A 21,314-nucleotide genomic window follows, 5' to 3' on the forward strand; every position below is an offset into this window, starting at 1 on the left:
TCTAACTACAGGCCAATAAGTCTGGTAAATGTGATCTCTAAATTGTACTCTAAACACTTATGCCTTAAAATATGCAAGTGGCTAGGACCAAGAAATTATTATTAGAAGATGAACAAGCTGGCTTAAGATCAGGGAGATCAACCATGGATCACTGCCTTATCTTGCAATATTTAATCCACAAGTGTTACAACAGCTAAGGGAAAGCCAGTTTGGAGTGCAGACTTCTAAACTAGAATTCCGGGTTCAGTTCTGCACTCCCCCGCATGTAGCTAGCTGGGTGACCTTGGGCTTGTCACGGCACTGATAAAACTGTTTTGACCGAGCAGTGATATCAGGACTCTCTCAGCCTCACCCACCTCACAGGGGGAGGGAAGGGAGGGAAGGCAAGGCAACTGTAAGCCACTTTGAGCCTCCTTCGGGTAGAGAATATGGGCATATAAGAACCAACCTTCTTCGCCTTCATTGATCTGAAGGCTGCTTTTGATACCAACACAAGAAACAAATTGTGGGCTGAGCTGGCCAACTCCTCCATTCATAAAAGGCTGCTTGATTTGATGGTCAAAATACATAAGGACACCAGATTGCATGTGAGATTCAGTAATGAGGGTAGCCTAACAAAACCAGTGAACACTCAGAAAAGTGTAAGCCAACACTGTATTCTAGCCCTCTCTTTATTTAACCTCTATGTTGACTACTTAATCAAATTCATTCAGAATTCTGATATCCATGCCCCTATTCTGGATGATGAAAAAAAAGCAATTCTCATGTATGTGGATGATGCTGTGATCCTTTCACAGACAAAATTGCCCTGAAATGAGCTCTACTTATTTTGAACCAACAATGTAAAGAACATCTAAATATTAACTATGAGAAAACTAAAATAATGCAGTATAATAACAGGTATCAGAAACATCGCTGGTATATTGATGGGCACATCGTTGATCAGATTAAATTATTTAGATATCTATTAGTCAACTTCCAATATAATGGTGGTCATTATGCCCATATACATTCAGTCACAAATTCCGCAAAAAAAAGTGCTCTAGCCAGTCTTAAATTCTTTAATACAAAAGGTGGTAGTTTAATCCCTGCAACTCCGAAGCTATATTCTGCAAAGATATTAGTACAAATCATATATGGTGCCAAATTGGGCCTTTATAGGAGCTATGTGCTGCTTGAAAGAGTACAATCAACATTTTGAGAGATCCTTATAAAACACCTAACTGAACATCAGATGTTGTATTACATCAAGAATCTCATCTTCTGGAGGTAGAAACCCATGGTTGTCAGACAACCATTAATTACTGGTTAAAAATTTATCTCCATTCGAAGGGACTAATCCCAAAAATTTTAGCAGTCTCCTCACAATTGCCATGGAATAGTAAAATCAATGAAAAAAATCCAAATTCTGTGCCTTGATCCAATCCATCTAGTAGAACTCTGCCTTAAAACAGCCCAAGCTGTTGTACAGCAACATCTTTTTGATAAAGATTCTCAGGAGGAATTCACAAATCTTCCAAGAATGTATAGCACTCTGAAAGGATGGCCAGGAAATACTCCAACTCCATATCTCACAAACATCTCCATAGTAAAATACCAGTGGGTCTTCTCAAGAGTACCTTTTAACTCATTCCCCTCAGCTTTATTCGAGGGCAGGTTTCTCAATCGTCCACTGGAGCTAAGTTTATGCCCTTGTGATACTGCCCAACCTAAGACAATGTCACATATTTTATTATGTTGTCCCTTTTATGAAAACATTCGAAAATATTTAATCCTACCTTTACTATTCCATTATACTAGACATTCATCTTTGTCCTCCCATAATAGTGACACTCTACTTAAATTTTTGATAAGGAATAAAGACCCACTTCTTTCTAATATGGTAGCAAAATTCCTTTACATTTCTACCAGAATAAGATCCAAAATAATGTCCAAATAATATTAATGACCATCTTATTACTTGGGTTAATGGACTGCTCAAGAAGACTCCTTGATTCCTTGCCCCTATAGGTAACTTCTTTGAGGTTTATTCCCCCTTTCTTCTTTACATGTTATAACCCCTTTTTCCCTACCCAAAATAATATTATATTTGTTCCTGGCAATTCATTGTTTTATTATATTAATATTTTTATGCAGCAATATTCTTGTATTTTTTCATGACACCATATTCATTAACTTCTATTATTAATTTTATAGTTTTCTGCAGATGTATCATTTATATGGGTTCATTGACCAAATAAACATGCTGCTGCTCCTGCTGCTGCTGCTACTACTACTACTACTACTACTACTACTACTACTACTACTACTACTACTACTACTACTACTACTACTACTACTATCTTAAGAAGTTGAATAAGGAGAGTGGGTTCAGGAAGGGAAAAGGGAAACAGAAGTGTTAAAGATAAAAAGGAGAGAGAAGAGAATAAAATTTCCTTTTAAAAATCTGAAATCAAAAAATCCAAAGTCCAAAATTCCCCAATATATATGTTTAAAAGAGTGAGAATGTACAATATAGCATGAGACATTCCACAGTACAGCACAGAATATGAAAGTTCTTTAAATGTGCTAAATCTACATTCAATCCTCATTAGGATTAAGATTTTCTATTAAACAGTTTTTTCATGCTGATCTTGACTTCTTTGTTTCTCAAGGTATATACAATAGGGTTAAGCATTGGGACAAAAATGGAGTAGAACAAAGCAAACCATTTGTTGATACCCATTGTCTCTTTTGACCTGGGACTCACATAGACAATAGTTGCTGACCCATAGAAGAACGAAACCATAATGAGGTGTGAGGAGCAAGTAGCAAAAACTTTCTTCCGACCTTCTACTGAAGGCATTCTCAGAATGGTGGAGATGATCTTCACATAAGAAGCAATGATCAAGAAAAATGGGAGGATTAGGATAACTATGGTAGCTACAAACATATAAACCTCATTAAGAAAAATATCAGCACAGGCCAACTTCAGCACTGGAGGAAGATCACAGAAGAAATAGTTAATTTCACGAGAGCCACAAAAAGGCAATGTAAATAATAGGTACACCTGTCCCACGTGCACAGACATGCTGACAGTCAATAATCCAGTAACAAGTCTCAAACAGAGTTCCTTGTTCATTATGAGTTTATAATGCAAGGGGTGACAAATGGCCACATATCTATCATAGGCCATTGCAGTTAGAAGAAAACACTCTGTGCTTGCTAGTACAAAAAAGAAATACATTTGGACAGCACAGCCAACAAAGGAGATGGTCTTGTTTTCTGCCAGAAAGTTAACCAGCATCTTTGGAAGGGTGACTGTGGTATAGCAGATCTCCAGAAATGACAGCTTCCTCAATAAGAAATACATTGGGCTATCTAGGGCAGCATCAGTCAATGTAACATAAATTGTAAGTCCATTTCCTAAAATGATGCCCACATAGATGAAAAGGAACACCACAAAGAGCAGGACCTGTAGAACCGGAAATTCAGAGTATCCAAGGAGAATGAAGTCAGAAAATTCAGTCTGATTCTCTTTTATCATTGCTGGTCATATATCCTCTAGAATAAGAAGGATGGACAGGGAACACACATTAATCCCCCCCGAACAAGATTGTTGTACATTTCTTACAAACAGAAATTTAGCAATTTCTCATATGGGTAAGCATGTAAAATCTATTGTTACCTTGTATGTAGTCCTAAAAAAATGTAGTACGTACAAGTCCTGGCTTTTTCATTTGGCCTATGTTGGCCTTTCTCAACTTGTTAACTGTTGAGAAACCCTTGAAAACACTCTTCAGACTTCAAAAAACCCAGAAGGGGTGTGATTGTGCAGAATAGAGTTGGGAAGTGTAGCTATGTTCCCTCCCCTTTCCAGGTCCATCATTGGTCATTTTAGGGGGGGGGTGAGTCATCATGACCATATAGTCATCATCCAATGAATGTTTAACAAATTATATGTTTGTACATATATTTTTTTATTTTTTATTTTTATATATCATTATATATAATATATTCATATTAAAAACGTAAAGGTATCCCCTGTGCAAGCACCGGGTCATGTGTGACCCTTGGGGTGATGCCCTCTAGCATTTTTTTGGCAGACTCAATATGGGGTGGTTTGCCGGGAAGAACCTGAGTAGACTTGCTTCAGATTGCTTAGAGTTTATAATTTGTGCTATACGGTATGCACATGAAACCCACTAGCTTCTCAAAAATCTAATACAAATATATATATCTATGGACATTAGAGATTTCAGTAACTGTCATGCTAGAATCATACCTATATCTTTGACACTTGTTAACATTGTAAAAACAGTACATAGAATAGAATCTGATTGACTTTCACCATTCCTCTCTTCAGATCACCAGCAAGCATGAGAGACCCACAACAGCCTTGTGATTTCTCAGGAAAGCACTGCCAGTCCTCCTTGATGGACTACTTATAGATTGGTACATTTCAGAAAAATAAAATAATTTCTATTTTTACCTCTTTAATTTCTTGGATCTCCAGTTATGTGTTCTTATATTCTGGAAAGCTGTGGGTCATGTCTTGGATCTTGTTTCTCCCATGATCTTGCTACATATATACAAATTACTGTGTGTCATTCACATACAAATTCATCAGATGAAATCCTCCTTGAGATATATTCCACTGATGTTTAGTACTATTATTCCAGACACAGAAATAAATAGTGGTGCATTAGGAAAACATCTTAATTGAATGTGAGAAAGAAAATATATATCAAATCAAGCACCTTCTATGACAATTGTTTAATGTATACCCATAGGGATATTTTGCTAGGACAAATAATTTCTGAATAAACTCACAAGGGACATATAACTTGTCCATGATTTGGTTTAGGAAATCACGGAACAGCTGTGTCCAATGACTATGAAATTATTATTTCTTATGGCACATTCATTCACTTGAGAATGAAGCATGAATTAATATTTGGTGTCTCCACAGTTTAATAGAAGCACAGGGAAAACACAAATTCTTGCAGACAAATAATTTCCCTACTTAATCTATATTCAAGTTCATTTATTACAGCTATCTAAATGAACTTGAACATGGATTAAGTAAGGGAATCATTTGTATGCAGGAATTAATCCACATCTTCCCACAGAATGTTAAACTATATGTTAAACAGATTCAAATGGGTAGCCGTGTTGGTCTGAAGTAGTACAATAAAATCAGAGTCCAGTAGCACCTTTAAGACCAATAAAGATTTATTCAGGGTTTGAGCTTTCGAGGGGACTGATTATCTGTTTTAGCAAGAATTATATGGCTGTATCTGGAAGTTGCAACACAGTTTACTAATTTAACAATTAATTTTTGCTTTATATTCCCACTGTTATGACGGAAGTTCATAGTCTGAGGAAGAGTGCTTGCACTCATATGCTCACGCCTTGAATAAATCTTTGTTGGTGTTAAAGGTGCCACTGACCTCTGATTTTATATGACTGCTATGCTGCCCTAGCTGGCCACACCCAGTGGCAGGAGGTTCCTGAGCAGCAAAGCCTAGCAGGAGTCTACACCAGAGGAAAGTCAAAATCCAGTCCAAGTCCTTAGGAATCAAAGCAAGCAGAGTTAAGGGAGAGGCAAAGAGTAGTTGAAGGAAAGGCAAGGTCAGAGTCCAGATATGCATATATTCAACAAAGCCAGCCCAATGACCAGGTGCATAGTCAAAAGCCATTTGCCAGGAGTCAGGGAAGCCAATGGGAGTCAGAAGTTCACAGCCCAAGGAATCCAAGCCGGACAGGAGGGTTTCTACATAGATTGTACCCATGCCAAAAAGCTGCTGCAGTCTCTCATAAAAGCAGCCCAGCTAATTGGCTGCAACTGGGGGAGGACTCACTCATCCTCCCCAGGAGCTATCCCAGCTGGGCCCCATCTACTTTGACAACATGTCTGCAGTCTCTGGCTCCTTCCTTCTGCTTCGTCTACGTCATTCAGGCAAGCTGTCAGGGCTGGAATGCATCTGCATCTGCACCAAAGATGCCTCTTGGGAAGAGCCTGGCTGACTTGTGCTGCTTGACCCTGCTGCTGGGAGATGGGAGGTGGCAACATGGGCATGGCAACTGCTTTTTAGTGTGTTATATTTATGCTTTTATTATTTTCTATCTAATAAAGACTATTCTTATTATTTATACAATTTACCAACGTGTCTGCCTTGAGTTCTTAAAGGCATAATCAACCTCATAAACACAGGCATAATCGGTCCTTAAATGCTAAGTTACTCTCCTCCTCATTGCCCAGCTAATTCCTCAAGGCTTAAATATACATGTTTTAGGGCATGTGTAAATGCAATTCAGGTAACAATTCTCCCTAAATGAACCCATGCATAAGCTTCAAGTGGATAGCCACATTGGTCTGAATTAGTACAGCAACATTGTAGTCCAATGGCACCTTTAAGACCAACAAATATTTATTCAAGGCGTGAGCTTTTGTGTGCATGCACACTTCCTCAGACAATGGAACAGGGATCATAAGAGTATAAACACTAGTTTTCAAAAGTTTCCAATCATGAGAAGGGAGTCTGTTCATATAGACTTCAGTCTCATGAGTTGGTGATCACAGCTAGGCAGGGAACAGGGTCAGAATGTTGTACCTACTCTCCCTCTACATAGATTAATGTGTGGTGCCATGCGTAGAACGTTTCTCTGTAGCCATATCTGTGTTTATAGGTAGAGTGTTAATTGTCTTTTATAAACACAAGTCATCATTATAATGGAAATGAACAAACTGTGTGAATGTGCAACTTCCATCAGCACTATGAATTAATGACCTCCAAATGGACCTATCCCTGCACATTGCCTTCATGAATGTTTACCTAGTATCCTTCTCTGCAGTGGCATCTTGGCACTGGAAACATACACACATGCGTGAATTCCTTGGACTGTCTGACCAGCAATGTCTGCACATGTGTAGAAACAAGGTAAAGAACAGTACTCTCTAGTTCGATGTCAGGCTTTCTAGGAGCTGCCTGGATTTCTTAGATACAATCCTCTTTCCAGCCAGTAGATATATTTAGCTGCTAATCTCCTTCTCCCCCCACCCCTCCCTGGAGACAGAGACTAGCAGTTCAATAGAGTGCTTATAAATTTCCTCACCCCCTGAACAGGCATTCCTTCTGGTCACATCTAGGGAATTCCAAGTCCTTTTATAATCTTCCTCTGCACACCTCAACCCATCCTTATTCTCTTATCTAAGGAGGGTTAAGACACCACTTGGCATTTCATTTATGCAAGCATGTCTTGGAAAGATCACCCTGCAACCAAAAGCTGTAAAGATGGTGATCTGTGTTCTGAGAAACCTCCGGTTTTTCTTCCACTTCTGATAAACATCACATTTCTTTCTCCCATGTCAAAACATGCCCATTAGATTTAGGGGCTACAGAGTTCACCCTTAATCTTCAAACATAAATCTGGTTATTTCAGGTGTGCCCTGGAACTTCTCAGTGTGTATGCATCTCCTGAATATCCCAAAAGGTTCTGGCCATTTCTTCTCACAGACTGCTCCATGTCGGAAGGTAGCTATAACCTTTCTTTGCTTCAGATTTGTATTCTCTGTTGTACCATTCCAACTCTGACTTTTTCTCTCTTGTGTGACTGCGTTTAATTTAAATAGTGTGAAAGTGTGTTGTTAGTTTTAAATATTTTTTGTTTTGTTTATCTCATTATTTTCAATTTGGCCTTTGTGTGAATTTCTTAAAGGGAAGGACCCGGGCATAAATAGATAGCAGATACATTTGTTACCCCCACGGACACACATAAACATGCACACACAAATCTTAAGCAAATCTTAAGCAAAGTCAGGAGCTACAACAAAAGTGGAAATCTAAGCTGACCTCAACAAGTTTGAACAAAACAGAGAAGACTGGTGAGTTCACAGTAACCAATCAGTGGAAACTGGAACCCTGGGTGCCACTGCCAGCCAGTTGGTAACACTGACCTTGATGAATGTATTTAATATACTTTGCATGCTATATTTGCAAGACTGAGTGAGCCAAAAGGACTTGTATGTAGGCAGCTGGACAGAACTACCATCTAACATCATGCCAGCCATCTAATTCAGTGGTCCCCAACTCTTTATCACTGGGGACCACTCAACGCTTGACAATTTTACTGAGGCCCGGTGGGGGGGGTAGTTTACTCCTCTACTCTCAACCACTGCCCTAACGCTCTCTGATTCTGGTCGCTATGGTAATGTTTAAACATCCCTTCAAAATAAGATACAGACACGCCGCAACAATGAACATAATGAACATTTTATTTTCATGGAAATTTTAACTCATGACAATGACAAATCAAAGGGAACCCTGAGCTTGTTTCTCTGCAACGCGATAGTTCCGTCTAGGAGTGATGGGAGACAATGACGCACAAAGTGTGTTGTAAAGGGCCGGGGGGGATGAAATAAAGGGCTGGGGAGGGGAGAAGGCATCCTTCGCGGCCCACCTCCAATTAGTCAATGGACCACATGTGGTCCGCAGCCCACAGGTTGGGGATGGCTAATCTAATTGATCACTGAAATCTGAAACCAAGTACTATAGCAATGGCAAAATACCTACTCACCAAACTATCTGTGAAATAGCTATGCCTGTTTTTATTGTGTTTTGTTTTTTTCTCCTCAGAGGAGATGTCCTGGTGGTATGAAACATGAATAAGACTTCCATCAAGTATTTCATTTTGCTTGGATTTCCCAGCTATTTGGAAGTGCAGATTCTCATGTTTGTTCTACTTTCTGCAGTCTATGCCATCACTGTAATTGGTAACTGTCTCGTCATCCTAATTATTTGGACTGATATTACCCTTCATACTCCCATGTACTTCTTTCTGAGAATCCTGTCATTTCTGGAAATCTGCTACATCTCTGTCACCCTCCCCAAGATGCTACACAACTTGGTCTCAGAGGATAAGTCCATTTCAATCAGCGGGTGTGCTACCCAGATGTATTTTATCTTGTTTCTGGGGACAGTTGAATGTTTTCTTTTGGCCTCCATGGCTTACGACCGCTGCATTGCAATATGCTTCCCTTTACATTACATAGTGCTAATGTCCAAAGAGGTTTGCATCTATTTGGCTTTGGCTTCATGGATGGGTGGCATTCTTATCCCACTGGTGAACACAACCTGGACATTTAGTTTGCCTTACTGTGGCTCTAACAAGATCAACCATTTCTTCTGTGACTTCCCGCCAATTCTGAAGTTAGCTTGTGCTGACACATCTTTGAACGAAACAGTGATGCTAGTGAGCAGCTTTGTCATTACTCTGATACCTTTCATCTTCATACTGGCATCTTATACTTGCATCGTGGACACTGTATTGAGGATGCCTTCATCTGAAAGTAGGCATAAAGCGTTCTCCACCTGTTCTTCACATCTCATCATGGTGACTCTTTTCTATGGCTCTGCCAGTTTTATGTACTTACATCCCAAGTCCAGCTATTCTTTGGAACGAGACAAATGCCTCTCTCTTTTGTACACAGTGATAACACCCATGTTAAACCCTGTCATCTATAGCTTGAGGAACACTGAACTGAAAAAGTCTCTAGCAAGGATGTTTAAAAGGACAATATTGCCTAGAATATTGTTTTAATACAGGGATCAAATGTGTCAGTCACCGGACATGATATAATATGTAATGGAAATATGTCTCCTCTATAATATATCTTCCTAACTATACTATGTACTGAGTATGGTCAATAAGAACTCATTTGAAAGATTTCTTGAGGGCTACTCCATATTTTGAGCGTTCATATAATCGTTATCTTCATCAGTTACACTCAAAAGGATACATTTACAATGAAGTAATCAGAAATAGATCCTAGGGATATAGTGGCTTATACTGTGGTGACAAGAATTTTCACTGACTCAATCAATATTTGTGTGCAAATTGCCTTAATTTCACTGCTAGTTTATGGAGTCAAGTTTCTCAAGGCAAGACATGAACAGATATGGTTTGCCATTGCTAGCCTCTGCCTCTAGCGTTCCATGATGGTTACCTGTCCAAATACTAATCAGGGGCAACCCAGTTTAGCTTCCAAGAGCTGATAGGGTCAGACTAACCTGGGCTATCCATGTCAGGATGGCAGGATAAATTTTCTTAAATTAAAATGGCATTACTATTCAATTTTACACTGCAATGTTAATCTACATACAGATCCACTAGCCTCAATGCTAACAGAATGCCCCAGGGGTCTGAGGAAAGAACGTCTTAAGCTAATACTTGATCCATATACAATTATTTTTTGCTCTTAGTTTTTATCCATTCATAGTTGATTGTATATCTGTGATCCTATGCTTGTTACTGGATGGTCTATGACCATAAATAAAATTGATTGATTGCAATGTCTATTAATCAGGCAGTAAAAAATAGCATATAAAGAGTATATTCAAAATTCATTGGGAATAGATCTCTCAGTAGAAGCAAGCATCCCCCCCTACCACTAGACTCAATCTCTAGCTGTGATGAGCTGGCTGTGTGTGGGGGCATGAATTACCAGGAGAGAAGGAGGGGGGGAAAGGCCTAAGCCTTGTGGCCTTTTGTGCCTTGTGCACAGGGAATGATGCCATCACACCAGTGATATCTGGACAACACTCTGGAATTTGTCCAGGAAACACAGCACTCTTGTGTTCCCTATTAGTCAAGGGCAGCTGTGCTTACTGAAGGTGGCTTTTCGTCAGTGCAATGCAGTTCTTGGCCACAGCAACCAACACTTCCACCTACCTGGCAGATGAATGAAGAGGACTAGCTGGTCACTGAATATGTCCAAGCAGACTTCTAGTTTTCCACTTGCCCTTGGTCATGAACTTTTGATAGAGGTACATCTACCTTTATTTCACCAGAAAAAATATTCTGCACCTTCCTGAATGATTACAGAAGAGCATAAAAGAACATAAAAGAAGCCATGTTGGATCAGGTCAGTGGCCCATGCAGTTTAACACTGTGTCACACAGTGGCAAAACCCAGGTGCCATCAGGAAGTCCACTGGATGGGGGCAGAACTTCCAAATCCATCCCACTGGAACCCCTCAAACAATAAGAATGCAGAGCATCACTGCCCCAGACTCCAGATTCTATCTGTACCTTGTGGCTAATAGCTAATAGCTACTCATGGATCTCTGCTTTATCCAACCCCCTTATGAAGCAGTCAATGCCTGTAACCAACACTTTCTGCAGCCATGGATTTCATGTATTAATTACTCTTTTTCTGTTCTAAGCCTACTGCCCTTTAATTTCATCCTGTTCACTACAGCAAATCTCTGCTGATTCATTCCTGGTTCCTGATTTTGTCTTTGACTCTTGACCTTGTTCCTGGTTCCGCACTTCTGCTTGGTTCTTGACTTCATTCCTGGCTCCTGACTCCAGCTTGGCTTTTGATTCTACTCCCCAGCTACTTAACCATGGTACAGCTTTGTAACTGTTTTGTAACTGAACTAAACATGGTACATCACAAGCCATTATCTCGTTTTCTGGCCACTATTTCTGGACCCTTTGTTCTTCAGTTTGTCAAATAGTGAATACACATCTTTAAACTATCCATAGAGAGAGGAATTCCCAGTGACAGAACTTGGTATATAGTTTGCTTATTATACTTTTGTATGCACATTTTCATCTAACGCCCATGTGCCTTTAAATAAAAATCAAAATATGATAAGGACTAAATTAATTATCCTCTGGTGGCAGATCTTTTAATGCACCAGGGACAATAATCCCCACAGACACACAGACACAGAGTAGTTGAGGGAAAGCCACATTCAAAGGCACATGGGCGTTTGGTGAAAATGTGCATACAAAAGTATAATAACCCGGCAACCTCCATATCCTCACCTTTCCCTACTTCCTTCTATTCTTTCAACCTATCAACCAACTCACCTTTTATCTTTGGCCATATTTATCATTTACTTCATTTGTAGCCTTGCTTTCTCCATAACAGGGATGCAAAACAGCTTACATTGGTATCCCTGTAACTACCCTATAAGGCAAATTCACTGAGAAGGTGTGGCTGAGCCAAAGTCACCAAGCAAGCTTCCGTGGTAAACCAGGGAATAGTTTAGGAGATAGAGAAGGGTCTTTCAGATCCTAGTCTGACCAATCTAAGTACTTTACCACACAGCTCCACACTGGTTCATAATCAGTGTTAAAGAGGAAAAAGAAAGCCGTTTTTGGTAGGGTAGTCATGAAGTCAACCCATAATGTTAAAATATGTAGGTGTTCATCAAATGCTTTGAAGGCCAAGTCAGCAACATGAATTGGAGACATAAACCAAATGGTAACTAGTGCAGTTGATCCAGCATTGCTGTAATATGGCTTATCCAGCTGACTCCCCAATCAGCAAATGCACCATGGCATTATGTTGTCACAGAATCAAAGAGTTGGAAGGGGCCACAAAGGCCATCTAGTCCAACCCCCTGCTCAATGCAGGATCAGCCCAAAGCATCCTAAAGCATCCAAGAAAAGTGTGTATCTAACCTTTGCTTGAAGACTGCCCGTGAGGGGGCGCTCACCATCCCCTTAGGCAGCCTATTCCACTGCTGAACTACTCTGACTGTGAAATTTCCCCCTCCCGATATCTAGCCTATATCATTGTACTTGTAGTTTAAACCCATTACTGTGCATCCTTTCCTCTGTAGCCAAAGGAAACAGCATCTTGCCCTCCTCCAAGTGACAACCTTTCAAATACTTAAAGAGGGCTATCATGTCCCCTCTCAACCTCCTTTTCTCCAGGCTGAACATTCCCAAGTGCCTCAACCTATCTTCATAAGGCTTGGTCATTAGGAATCAAAGCAAGCAGAGTTAAGGGAGAAGCAAAGAGTAGTTGAGGGAAAGCCAAGGTCAGAGTCCAGAAAAGCATATATTCAATAAAGCCAGCCCAATTACCAGGTGCATAGTCAAAAGCCATTTGCGAGGAGTCAGGGAAGCTAGTGGGAGTCAGAAGTTCACAGACCAAGGAATCCAAGCCACACAGGAGGGTTTCTACATAGATTGTACCCACGCCAAAAAGCTGCTGCTGTCTCTCCTAAAAGCGGCCCAGCTAATTGGCTGCAACTGGGGGAGGACTCACTCATCCTCCCCAGGAGCTATCCCAGCTGGGCCCCATCTACTTTGACAACATGCCTGCAGTCTCTGGCTCCTTTGGCGTTCAGCAAACACCACCCTTCTGCTTCGTCTACGTCATTCAAGCGAGCTGTCAGGGCTGGAATGCATCTGTAGCTGCACCAAAGATGCCTCTTGGGAAGAGCCTGGCTGACTTATGCTGCTTTCCCCTGCTGCACATTTATTTATTTATTAGATTTATATATTGCCCTTACGTATGGCTCAGGGCGGTTTACATACAACATGGGGGATACATGGAAGCCCCTCTCTCTTCTGCCAGAGCTGGCTGAGCTGCAGGCCCTGGTTGCTGTGGCAACTCCTGGGAGATGGGAGGTAGCAACATGGGCATGGCAACTGCTTTTTAGTGTGTTATATTTATGCTTTTGTTATTTTCTTTCTAATAAAGACTATTCTTATTATTTATACAATTTACCAACATGTCTGCCTTGAGTTCTTAAAGGCTAAGTTACTCTCCTCCTCATTGCCCAGCTAATTCCTCAAGGCTTAAATATACATGTTTTAGGACATGTGTAAGTGCAATTCAGTAACAATTCTCCTTAAATGAACCCATGCATTAGCTTCAAGTGGATAGCCACGTTGGTCTGAAGTAGTACAGCAAAACTGTAGTCCAATGGCACCCTTAAGACCAACAAAGATTTATTCAAGGCGTGAGCTTTTGTGTGCATGCACACTTCCTCAGACAATGGAACAGGGATCATAAGAGTATAAACACTGCTTTTCAAAAGTTCCCAATCATGAGAAGGGAGTCTGTTCATGTAGACTTCAGTCTCATGAGCTGGTGATCACAGCTAGGCAGGGAACAGGGTCAGAATGTTGTACCTACTCTCCCTCTACATAGATTAATGTGTGGTGTCATGTGTAGAACATTTCTCTGTAGCCATGTCTGTGTTTATAGGTAGATTGTTAATTGTCTTTTATAAACACAGGTCATCATTATAACGGAAATGAACAAACTGTGTGAATGTGCAACTTCCGTCAGCACTATGAATTAATGACCTCCAAAATGACCTATCCCTGCACATTGCCTTCATGAATGTTTACCTAGTATCCTTCTTTGCAGTGGCATCTTGGCACTGGAAACATACACACATCCGTGAATTTCTTGAACCATCTGACCAGCAATGTCTGCACATGTGTAGAAACAAGGAAAAGAAGAGTACTCTCTAGTTCGATGTCAGGCTTTCTAGGAGCTGCCTGGATTTCTTAGATAAAATCCTCTTTCCAGCCAGTAGATATATTTAGCTGCTAATCTTGTTACCCTAAAGGTAGCCCATAATGGAAGGGTGCCTCACACAGGGACACCATCATTCACAGAAACCCATGACTGGACTCTGAGCAGGTTGGTAAACACAGAAACCAGACTGGCAGAGCCTGACTATGGAGTCAGTAGGGCCTCTTAAGAAACCTAGGAAGCCAGGCCAGGTCTCCATCTTGTTTGGGCTTCCCTAGATTTCTTCCCTTGCCTGGAAAAGCTAGGTCATATTTCCATCTGGCTTGAACTAGACTAGACCATTTCCTCCTTGCCCAACTGACTGAGCTAAATGTGCACGTTATCTAAATCACCCCCCCCCCCAGCCAAAGACCATTAGACTATCTTCAGGAAAGGAATATCCCTTCCAGGTACTAACTGCAACTTTTTTTGTCTCTCTTGCCCAGTGTAATTTCTCCCTAACAGCATCTGTTATCCCCAAATGCCTTCCCTCAGTCCTTCCTGATAAAACAAAGACAGGGCCATTAGTGACACATTACACCTAGCCAAGGTATTGTTCTACTTGATGTGATTACTCCACACCTCCAGCTCCAGTGACCTCACAGTTCAAACCCACCTATCAGGTACTCATAATATCAGAGACCAATCATCAATCACGGACCTCCCAGTGGGCAGTCCCTGTGGCTGGTCTAGGGATTTCAAACATTATATCAAGCCTTGTGCACACCCTGTGTGTGTTTTTTGTGTGTGTTGTTGTCTACACCCGGCATCCTGTCCACCCCTGATGTCGTCAACCCTGTGTCTGGGCTGCTTGGATCCAAGAAAGGTGCAGTATCTTGAACTTGTCCCCCTATAGAACTCAGTGCAGTATGGTTTTGCTTATGTGTGTGTCCTGATATTTTCCCCAAATAAATACCCTGAGTGTAAGCTTAATTGTCTTCTTCATTTAAGAAGGGTTTCTTCCAGGGAAAGGACCCCATAAAAATTGGTAGTAAAGATCCTGCATTACCCAGCCTCTTGTTATATTCATGATTCCCCAGCAATTTGGGTAACAATTTCCTTCTCCACCACCCCCCCCTGGAGACAGAGACTTGCAGTTCAATAGAGTGCTTATGAATTTCCTCAGCCCCAGAATAGGCATTCCTTCTGGTCACATCTAGGGAATTCCAAGTCCTTTTATAATCTTCCTCTGCACACCTCAACCCATCCTTATTATCTAAGCAGGGTCAAGACACCATTTGGCATTTTATTTATGCAAGCATGTTTTGGAAAGATCATCGTGGAACCAAAAGCTGTAAAGATGGTTATCTGTGTTGTGAGAAACCTCCAGTTTTTCTTCCACTTCTGATAAACATTGTATTTCTTTTTCCCATGTCAAAACATGGCCATTAGATTTAGGGGCTACAGAGTTCACCCTTAATCTTCAAACATAAATCTGGGTATTTAAGGTGTGCCCTGGAACTTCTCAGTGTGTATGCATCTCCTGGATATCCCAAAAGGTTCTGGCTATTTCTTCTTACAGACTGCTCCATGTCGGAAGGTAGCTATAACTTTTATTTGCTTCAGATTTGTATTCTCTGTTGTACCATTCCAACTCTGTCTTTTTCTCTCTTGAGTGAGTGTGTTTAATTTAAATGGTGTGAAAGTGTGTTGTTAGTTTTAAATCTTTTTTGTTTTGTTTATCTAATAAATATCATCTCCTTTATTTTCAATTTGGCCTTTGTGTGAGTTTCTTAAAGGGAAGGACCCGGGCATAAATAGATAGCAGATCCTTTTGTTACCCCCATAGACACACACACACACACACACACACACACACACACCATGTCTCCTAGAATCACTAATTTCCTTATTAAATTCAGGTGACATTCTATTTTTTGGTATTGAAAACGGAAGTCTTTGGCCTTCTTTTTCGTATCAAGCCATCTCAAATGGGGTTTTCCTTCTCCTCCCTACTACCTTCAGTGTTTCCTAGCATTACAGTCTTTGCCTATTAATCTTGTCTTCGCATAATGTGATCAAAGTGTGATAGTCTCATTTCAGTCATTGCAGCTCTTAGGAAGGCTTGATTTGATCTAGAACCCGCATATATCTTTTTTGGACAACCCATGGTGTCTGTAAAAGTTTCTTCCCACTCCACATTTCAAACAAATCAAATTTCTTCCTGTCAGCTTTCTTCATTAAAAAAGTGCTGTCCATTCTTGAATGAATTACTGTGCAGTTTACTAAAGAAATCCTAGTACAATTGTACTCACTAACCCAGTGTCTTTCTTGCATAGCCATAGCAGATATCATGCAAACTTAAATGGACTCCGGGGAATGGTAGAGGACAGGAAGGCCTGGAGGATCATTGTCCATGGGGCCGCGATGGGTCGGACACGACTTCGCACATAACGACAACAAGCAGATATCAGCTGGATTTTAGCATCGGAGGGAGAAAAATAAAGCTCATTTGCGTGGTCACAATCTAACTCAGCTATAGCACTAGCTGTTCTGAGCAGCTTGACAATAAATGTAATGGTGGCTCCATCCTCAGAACCCATATAATTATTTAAAATGTAGATGTTGCCTAGTTGTAGTTAACCTAAATAGTAAAAGAAGAAGAGTTGGTTCTTATATGCCACTTTCCCCTGCCCGAAGGAGGCTCAAAGCGGCTTACAGTCGCCTTCCCATTCCTCTCCCCACAACAGACACCCTGTGGGGTGGGTGAGGCTGAGAGAGCGCTGATATCACTGCTCGGTCAGAACAGTTTTATCAGTGCCTTGGCGATCCCAAGGTCACCCAGCTGGCTGCATGTGGGGGAGCGCAGAATTGAACCTGGCATGCCAGATTAGAAGTCCGCACTCCTAACCACTACACCAAACTGGCTTTCTTTCCACTGCTTGTGGAATGTGACCCTTCAGGATAGAGAGGTAATTTTCCTTACTGATAACCCATACATCTCTGGTCATGAATTAGATGGACTTTTTTTTCAAGTACTATGTTGGGGGGGATAATTATGTAATTATCTAACTCACAATAAGTACTGCTGCTTTATTGTGACATAAATAATATCTGAGGGGACAACATGGAAGAGAGGAGACTAGAGGAATATGAACTCTAGTGTTGGTAGCCTACCAATGGTAGGGAAGACACAGAATTTTATTGGAAGAAAAACAAAGAACAACTGGAATAGACTGGAGAGGGGAATGCAGAAGAAAAGATTGTGTAATATATCATTCTGAGAAATGGTGGTCTAGTAAAAAATGTATTTATGAAAGACAAATGGAGGGAGAAGCAAAAGTAAGTCTAGTTAAACTGATCTTTATCAAAGTCAGGAGCTACAACAATAACAAAAGTGGAAATCTAATCTGACCTCAGCAAGTTTGAACAAAACAGAGAAGACAGACAAGACATGATAGCCCTCTTTAAGAATTTGAAAGGTTGTCATTTGGAGGAGGGAGGATGCTGTTCCCATTGGGTGCAGAGGAAAGGACGCACAGTAATGGGTTTTAAACTACAAGTACAACGATATAGGCTAGATATCAGGCAAATTTTTTCACAGTCAGAGCAGTTCAGCAGTGGAATAGGCTGCCTAAGGAGGTGGTGAGCTCCCCCTCACTGGCAGTCTTCAAGCAAAGGTTGGATACACACTTTTCTTGGATGCTTTAGGATGCTTAGGGCTGATCCTGCGTTGAGCAGGGGGTTGGACTAGATGGCCTGTATGGCCCCTTCAAACTCTATGATTCTATGATTCTACTGGTGAGTTCACAGTAACCAATCAGTGGAAACTGGAACCCTGGGTGCCACTGTCAATCAGTTGGTAACATAATACCTACTCGCCAAACTATCTGTGAAATGGCTATGCCTGTTTTTATTTTGTTTTGTTTTTTCTCCTCAGAGAAGATGCCCTGGTGGTATGAAATATGAATAAGACTTCCATCAAGTATTTCATTTTGCTTGGATTTCCCAGCTATTTGGAAGTGCAGATTCTCATGTTTGTTCTACTTTCTGCAGTCTATGCCATCACTGTAATTGGTAACTGTCTCGTCATCCTAATTATTTGGGCTGATATTACCCTTCATACGCCCATGTACTTCTTTCTGAGAATCTTGTCATTTCTGGAGATCTGCTACATCTCCACCACCCTCCCCAAGATGCTACACAACTTGGTCTCAGAGGATAAGTCCATTTCAATCAGCGGGTGTGCTACCCAGATGTATTTTATCTTGTTTCTGGGGACAGTTGAATGTTTTCTTTTGGCCTCCATGGCTTACGACCGCTGCATTGCAATATGCTTCCCTTTACATTACATAGTGCTAATGTCCAAAGAGGTTTGCATCTATTTGGCTTTGGCTTCATGGATGGGTGGCGTTCTTATCCCACTGGTGAACACAACCTGGACATTTAGCTTGCCTTACTGCGGCTCTAACAAGATCAACAATTTCTTCTGTGACTTACCGCCAATTCTGAAGTTAGCTTGTGCTGACACATCTCTGAATGATTCAGTGATGCTAGTGAGCAGCTTAGTTATTACTCTGATACCTTTCATCTTCATACTGGCATCCTATACTTGCATCGTGGACACTGTATTGAGGTTGCCTTCATCTGAAAGTAGGCATAAAGTGTTCTCCACATGTTCTTCACATCTCATCATGGTGACTCTTTTCTATGGCTCTGCCAGTTTTATTTACTTACATCCCAAATCCAGCTATTCTTTGGAACGAGACAAATACCTCTCTCTTTTGTACACAGTGATAACACCCATGATGAACCCTATCATCTATAGCTTGAGGAACACTGAACTGAAAAAGGCTCTAGCAAGAATGTTTAAAAGGAAAATATTGCCAAGAATATTGTTTTAATACAGGAATCAAATGTGTCACTCACCAGTCTCCTCTATAATATATCTTCCTAACTATACTATCTATGTACTGAGAATGGTCAATAAGAACTCATTTGAAAGATTTCTTGAGGACTACTCCATATTTATCAAGTTCTCAATGTGAGGATATGTAAATAGTTTTCATATTACACAATAATAATTTGAGCGTACATGTAATCCTTATCTTCATCAGTTACACTCAAAAGGATACATTTACAATAAAGTAATCAGAAAGAGATCCTAGGGATATAGTGGCTTACACTGTGGTGACAAGAATTTTCACTGACTCGATCAATATTTGTGTGTAAATTGCCTTAATTTCACTGCTAGTTTATGGAGACAAGTTTCTCAAGGCAAGACATGAACAGATATGGTTTGCCATTGCTAGCCTCTGCCTCTAGCCTTCCATGATGGTTACCTGCCCAAATACTAATCAGGGGCAACTCATCTTAGCTTCCAAGAGCTGATAGGGTCAGAATACCATGGGCCATCCATGTCAGGATGGAAGGATAAATACAAGCTCTGAATTTTCTTAAATTAAAATGGCATTACTATTCAATTTTACACTGCAATGTTAATCTACATAAAGATCCACTAGCCTCAATGCTAACAGAATGCCCCAGGGGTCTGAGGAAACAACATCTTAAGCTAATACTGGATCCATATACAATTGTGTTTTTTTTTCTCTTAGTTTTTATCCATTCATAGTTGATTGTATATCTGTGATCCTATGCTTGTTACTGGATGGTCTATGACCATAAATAAAATTGATTGATTGTATTGTCTATTAATCAGGCAGTAAAAAATAGCATATAAAGAGTATATCCAAAATTCATTGGGAATAGACCTCTCAGTAGAAGCAAGCCCCCCCCCACCTCCAGACTCAATCTCTAGGTGTAATGAGCTCGCTCTGTGTGGGGGGCATGAATTACCAGGAGAGAAAGAAAAAGGCCTAAGACATGTGTCCTTTTGTGCCTTGTGCACAGGGAATGATGCCATCACAACAGAGATATCTGGACAACACTCTGGAATTTGTCCAGGAGACACAGCACTTTTGTGTTCCCTATTCGTCAAGGGCAGCTGTGCTTACTGAAGGTGGCTTTTCATCAGTGCAATGCAGTTCTTGGCCACAGCAACCAACATTTCCACCTACCTGGCAGATGAATGAAGATGCCTAGCTGGTCACCAAAAATGTCCAAGCAGACTTCTAGTTTTCCACTTGCCCTTGGTCATGAACATTTGATAGAGGTACATCTACCTTTATTTCCCCAGAAAAAAATATTCTGCACCTTCCTGAATGATTATAGAAGAGCATAAAAGAACATAAAAGAAGCCATGATGGATCAGGTCAGTGGCCCATGCAGTTCAGTTAGTTTTATTACGGTCATAGACCAGCATAAGATGATACAGAAACATCCATTAAAACCAGGAATTAAAACATCTTAAAATATAACAATAGAAAATAGAGAAGGTAGATAAAAAATAAAAGAAGCCATGTTGGATCAGGTCAGTGGCCCATGCAGTCTAACACTGTGTCACACAGTGGCAAAACTAGGTGCCATCAGGAAGTCCACTGGATGGGGGCAGAACTTCCAAATCCATCCCACTGGAACCCCTCAAACAATAAGAATGCGGAGCATCACTGCCCCAGACTCCAGATTCTCTGTGCCTTGGGGCTAATAGCTAATAGCTACTCATTGATCTCTGCTTTATCCACCCCCCCTTATGAAGCTGTCAATGCCTGTAGTCACCAATACTTTCTGCAGCCATGGATTTCATGTATTAATTACTCTTTTTCTGTTCTAAGCCTACTGTTCTTTAATTTCATCCTGTTCACTACAGCAAATCTCTGCTGATTCATTCCTGGTTCCTGATTTCGGCTTTGACTCTTGACTTTGTTCCTGGTTCTGCACTTCTGCTTGGTACTTGACTTCATTGGATCGAGTGGTAGATGAACCCACAAGAGGTTCAGCCATACTGGACTTAATACTGACCAACAGGCAAGAGTTGGTGGATGAGGTGAAGGAGGTGGGGACCCTAGGGGGAAGTGACCATGTCCTCATAGAATTCCTTTTGAGATGGGGAGCCAAGGAAGCTTGTAGCCAGACGCGGATGTTGGATTTTCGTAGGGCAAACT

The 21,314-nt window shown here is 40.8% G+C and overlaps 3 protein-coding genes across 4 annotated transcripts; 2 read left to right on the plus strand and 1 right to left on the minus strand.

Moving 5' to 3' along the window:
* Nucleotides 1-2,535: 2,535 nt before the first annotated feature.
* Nucleotides 2,536-4,551, minus strand: LOC143826319 (olfactory receptor 10A7-like). Its single transcript, XM_077315066.1, has 2 exons — nucleotides 4,472-4,551; nucleotides 2,536-3,543 (listed from the first exon to the last, which is right to left on the minus strand). The coding sequence occupies exon 2, from the start codon at nucleotides 3,524-3,526 to the stop codon at nucleotides 2,597-2,599; it is 930 nt and encodes a 309-aa protein (XP_077171181.1). The 5' UTR covers nucleotides 3,527-3,543; nucleotides 4,472-4,551; the 3' UTR covers nucleotides 2,536-2,596.
* A 4,089-nt stretch (nucleotides 4,552-8,640) lies between these two features.
* LOC143825772 (olfactory receptor 10A5-like) lies at nucleotides 8,641-9,582 on the plus strand. The gene has a single exon (XM_077314074.1). The coding sequence runs from the start codon at nucleotides 8,644-8,646 to the stop codon at nucleotides 9,580-9,582; it is 939 nt and encodes a 312-aa protein (XP_077170189.1). The 5' UTR covers nucleotides 8,641-8,643.
* A 7,995-nt stretch (nucleotides 9,583-17,577) lies between these two features.
* LOC143825802 (olfactory receptor 10A7-like) lies at nucleotides 17,578-19,157 on the plus strand. Of its 2 annotated transcripts, XM_077314127.1 has the most exons (2): nucleotides 17,578-17,604; nucleotides 18,240-19,157. In XM_077314127.1, exons 1-2 carry the CDS (start codon nucleotides 17,578-17,580, stop codon nucleotides 19,155-19,157), a joined length of 945 nt encoding a protein of 314 aa, XP_077170242.1. The 2 variants fall into 2 exon arrangements, with proteins under 2 accessions (XP_077170242.1, XP_077170243.1); XM_077314128.1 differs by lacking the exon at nucleotides 17,578-17,604 and having other exon boundaries at nucleotides 18,216-19,157.
* Nucleotides 19,158-21,314: the final 2,157 nt, after the last annotated feature.

Source organism: Paroedura picta, chromosome 16, assembly GCF_049243985.1.
Source record: "Paroedura picta isolate Pp20150507F chromosome 16, Ppicta_v3.0, whole genome shotgun sequence".
NCBI classification, from domain to species: domain Eukaryota; kingdom Metazoa; phylum Chordata; class Lepidosauria; order Squamata; family Gekkonidae; genus Paroedura; species Paroedura picta.